Source organism: Lytechinus pictus, chromosome 4 (assembly GCF_037042905.1).
Source record: "Lytechinus pictus isolate F3 Inbred chromosome 4, Lp3.0, whole genome shotgun sequence".
Classification (NCBI taxonomy): domain Eukaryota; kingdom Metazoa; phylum Echinodermata; class Echinoidea; order Temnopleuroida; family Toxopneustidae; genus Lytechinus; species Lytechinus pictus.
The window spans coordinates 24,746,614-24,751,575 of NC_087248.1; the positions used below are offsets into that span (position 1 = coordinate 24,746,614).

General features: G+C 36.7%; 1 protein-coding gene across 1 annotated transcript; it reads left to right on the plus strand.

The window, feature by feature from the left end:
* The first annotated feature begins 1,281 nt into the window (after positions 1 to 1,281).
* Positions 1,282 to 3,964, plus strand: LOC135153903 (uncharacterized). Its single transcript, XM_064098709.1, has 2 exons — positions 1,282 to 1,408; positions 1,585 to 3,964. The coding sequence occupies exons 1-2, from the start codon at positions 1,358 to 1,360 to the stop codon at positions 2,434 to 2,436; spliced, it is 903 nt and encodes a 300-aa protein (XP_063954779.1). The 5' UTR covers positions 1,282 to 1,357; the 3' UTR covers positions 2,437 to 3,964.
* Positions 3,965 to 4,962: the final 998 nt, after the last annotated feature.

Consider the following 4,962-nt stretch of genomic DNA (forward strand, 5'->3'; position numbering starts at 1 on the left):
GCTAGATGTTCATAAGTAAACGGATTAGTGTAGCATTCAGACGTTGATGGATATTTCCACCATTTATATTTGGGTTGATACGCATGAAAGAAATATGGCATGTCAATAATGATAAACTTGAACTCAACAAAATTAAAACTAAAATATACAACCAGACCATTCACATTAACAGTTCAATGTAAAAATGGTAGAGGTACAAATGTGACCCCCCCCCCCCCCTCTTGGCTATTTAACCTGGCACTCGTTTTGTAAGTTTACGCCCTCCTTGGCGCCTTTACTCTCAAAATTGTCAGAGCATATCAGGTAACAAAGTATCCCATTAAATGCTATCGAAGATCTGAATCTGTTAAATATATATTGGATGAGGGGGGGGGGGGGGATATTGATTGAGCATTGAATTGAATTGCCCATTTAAATCATATTCTTATGTTGCTTTCCTTTATTGATTTATCTTGGACTTTAGGCCTATTGCGTTCAAAGGGGTTAAAACACGAAAAGGAAGATATTGACGCACTTTACACAAGGCCTGATAGTGATGTAGGAATATTAGTTAACAGTTTATCTGTATTAACAACAATTTCAAAGTTCCTGTTTACTTAAATAAGAAACAAACAGAAATAAATAAATTTCAAAGTTTCTGTTTATTTAAATAAGAAACAAACATAAATAAATGATGTGTCTTGTTTGAATAACTTTGATAACGAGGTTAATGATTGATTGAATATCATGCTTTATGGTATGATAACTGTCATGACGATTGCAATTTGTCTTTATAATCATGGGCATTTCACACGCTCACTTAAAAACTATGATTTAAATCCGAATTCTCGAGCGAAGGCGGTATGGGTCTTTGGTGACTTGCCAATCAAAGCACCGCATCGAAAATACAAACTACGATTACTGAATGACAATTGTCATAATTGTTTTATCTTTGGAAGGGCTTGAAAGGTCACTTAAGTTCTGTCTCCAAGAGATGTTTTGGAGGTCAAGCCTTTCACACGCAAAATACGTACCATTATTTGAGTGAAACTTAACGGGAACTCACATCCAGAGTAAAATTTAAATTTATGATTGTGATTAGCGTTCTGTTCTAGTTTGGTTTCACACATGCTAACAATTCGTCATTAGCCTTATTTTCACTGGAATCATTGTTAAATTTACGATTTTTTTTACCGTGTGAAAAGGCGGTTTGTAGATATCTCTCTCACATACCCCAAAGCCACGCCTGCATAGACCCACGTACACCCTCACCTCTGCTGTTTCGAAGATGTGAGGACACTCGACTCACACTCCGCGAACGCGGACGGTCACCACAATCCTAATTCATTTGCGTTGCAGAACAGTCTGAAAAATTACGATGTATGTTTTCGATCCTTTTGAAGGATGTCATCATTTACATTTTTTTCAGGTATTCAGAAAATTGACTATCTCTCAAAATTAGCAAACTCTATATCAATCAATATGCTCAGTGTAAAAACAATTGAAAAAAAAGCACACAAATGTTACTTTATAAGCTTATACTAATACTTGACATAGTGAATTCATCATCTTATTACGAATGCTTTTCTATCATTTGTCATGCAGTCTCCTGATGCCACCATGCCTGTCTCTCTCAGTGTTTGGCGTGCCAGGATCGGCACGTACATGCGCCGTAAGCAGAAAGTATATGACTACTTCTACTACCTGAGGATGTATGTTTATGGTCTTAAAATAATTGAAAAGGCGAAGAAAGCAGCTGAACACTCAAAAGAAAATGAAAAAGGCAATCGCCACAAATCGTCTTTTAATGGCTCTTCAACTGGTGAAAATGGCAAAACTGGTAACGCATCATGTCGCCAACCTCCGCCTTCTAACGACGTAAACCTGAAACCCGCCCAAACTGAATCTTCAGGTGACCGTGGCGTCAATAGTGGCAAAGTTGAAGCATGTTCTCAGTCAGGTTACGTCGTGGACAATGGCTCTTCTTGTCATACCAAAGGCCCAGATCACATCGCTCAGGATAGATCTAAGTGTGCCGCTGGTCGTACACTTGCAACACATCCAACAAGTTCAACCAAGAAGAGATCCACTCCTGTCGCTGATCCTTCTAACACCAAGGTTCCAGAGCCTTGTGACATTGATGAGTTGGACATGAGATACATCACCATTCATCGCGTATCACATGCCAACCTATGCGATTCAACTCAATTAAGTGAACCGGACCAACCTGGTGTCACATCGGAGATATACTCACAAGTAGCTAGACACAACACTGGCCATCAAGACGTCTGCAAGCAGAACAAGGAGAAACCAAACCCGTTAACGTCAGAGATAGATGACCAATCTGCACCTATTTCTGAACTGGATACGTCGAGCAATACTGAACACACATTGTGTACGAGGGTATGTCTGAAACTAAAAAAGCGTGTCTCTCTCTATCAAACAATATTTTCCTAAGTAAGAATTGTAAGGAATACATCATTATCTTTATAATAAAAAAAGTAAATAAACGATTCCCTTAAAAAAATGTAACCATATATGAAGAGTTTAATTGCAAAAGGGTCTATCCATTGTTCATTAAATTTGATTTTCATTTGTCTCAATATATATATATTTCTAGTAGATCTATAAGTTAATTAAATGATCAAAGAAAAGTTGAAATTCCCATTATAAAGGGAACGAAAATGGCTAACAAAAATCCCTTTTTTTCGAATGGGGTTAGATCCATTTTAGTTTGTTTGCAAAAGGGGGTAGATCCACAAAGGTAATTTTTTGGGGAAAATAATTAAAAAAATATGAAGACATTCAGATTTCTTTCATACCAAATTTAAAATCACATGGTCAAGTATCATGACAGATTAGTTTCGCTTAAGAATATTGCCAAAATATGAGAGAAAAACATAAATGATGTAACCATATATAAAGAGCTAACAATCCGTTTTTCATAAAATTGTATTTTATTTTTCAGTGCATAGATTTTCAGTCCCTGTGATGATACCAAAGAAAAGTTGATATTCCCATTAAAACATGAATAGAAATGGCAAAACAAAAATCAAAAGGGGTTGGATCCATTTAAGTTTGTTTGCAAATGGGGCTAGATCCACTATGGTTTTTTTTTTTTAACATATATAAAAAAAAATATGAAGACCGTAAGAAATCTTTTCAACCTGATTTTATATTAATATGGTAGGGTAGTATATCATGACAATATAGTTTCGCAAAAGAATATTGCAATATTGTCTAAAGCGGGTCTAACTCTTTTGGCAAGCAAACTCTCCATACATTTAAATAACAAGTTTACCTAGAAGTTATTTAACGCAGCGCTTCTCAATTTTTTTTTACTCGAGGACCACTTTGACTCTCATATTGTTTTCGAGGCCCACCTACCAAAATTTTAAGAATACGCCCAATGTGATGGAAAAAAGTTTCGTGCAATTTGAACACAAAGCGCTGAACACATTCGAAACAAACAATTTGAAAACTAATCTGCATTTGCAAATGTCCGGTAAATGGGCGTTAATTAACTCCATACACAATATGCATGCACACGATGTTCACATCAAAGTTATAGATCGAAACCATCATAGTGTGCATGTGCATGCTTTGCAACATGCATGATACCTATTAAACAGGCTTCAGCTTTGTTTGACCCACGGAGACCGATGAGACATAACGTGTTCGGACAGACATATGAAATATACTACAGTTTTCCCCTATTTTTTCTTCCTCTGGAGCCCACCTAAGAGAGCTTCGCCGCCCACTGGTTGAGAAGCGCTGATTTCAAGTGTAGAGTATGTGACGATTTTGATTGCTTAAAACTGATTTTCAGGAAACAATAGTTACTAATGTACAATATTAATAAACCAATTTGATATCAGGACACTGTATTGAGTTTTCCGATAAAATTAATGTTTAATTAGGCGGAGGCGTTTTTCGAACAAAAATCTAATAAAGTTAATGTTATAATGTTTTTAAGGTAAGTACCCCTTGAAGCAGATTAAGTAGGAAATATATACATTTGATAAAAACAAAACAATAATTGATACCTATTAAACAGGCTTTAGCTTTAGTTGACCCACGGAGACCGATGAGACATAACGTGTTCGGACAGACATATGAAATATACTACAGTTTACAATGTGCCATTTTCGAGCCCCCATTGAGGCAGAAAGTGTTTCTGCTATGTAGTAAAGCCACTTTTATTTGTTTAAACTATATGGATACGAAAGAGTAGAGTTTCCTCTATCTGCTACATATAAAAAAGTGCTGGCATATTGAAGCATACCCCCTTAAGGGGGCGTCGAAATTACCCACCCTTTTTCATATTTCACCTATTTATGGGAAAATGTGCTATTTTTGAGCCCCCATTGAGGCAAAAAGTGTTGCTGCTATGTAGGTAGGCCACCTTTGTTGTTTTTAAACTATATGGAGACGAAAGAGTAGAATTTCTTCTATCTGCTACGTATAAAGAAGTGCTGGTACAGCAAAGCATATCCCCTCTGGGGACTGCTGAAGTTACCCGCCCCTTTTACGTATTTTGCCCATTAATGGGAAAATGTGCCATTTTCGAGCCCCCATTGAGGCAGAAAGTGTTTCTGTTATGTAGTAAAGCAACTTTTATTGGTTTAAAACTATATGGATACGAAAGAGTAGAGTTTCCTCTATCTGCTACATATAAAGAAGTGCTGATACAGCAAAGCCTATTCCCTCTGGGGTCTGCCGAAGTTACCCGCCCCTTTTACGTATTTTGCTAATTTATGGGAAAATATGCTATTTTCGAGCCCCCATTGAGGCAGAAAGTGTTTCTGCTATGTAGTAAAGCCACTTTTATTGGTTTAAAACTATATGGATACGAAAGAGTAGAGTTTCCTCTATCAGCTACATATTAAAAAGTGCTGGCATATTGAAGCATACCCCCTTAAGGGGGCGTAGAAATTACCCACCCTTTTTCATATTTCACCTATTTATGGGAAAATGTGCTAT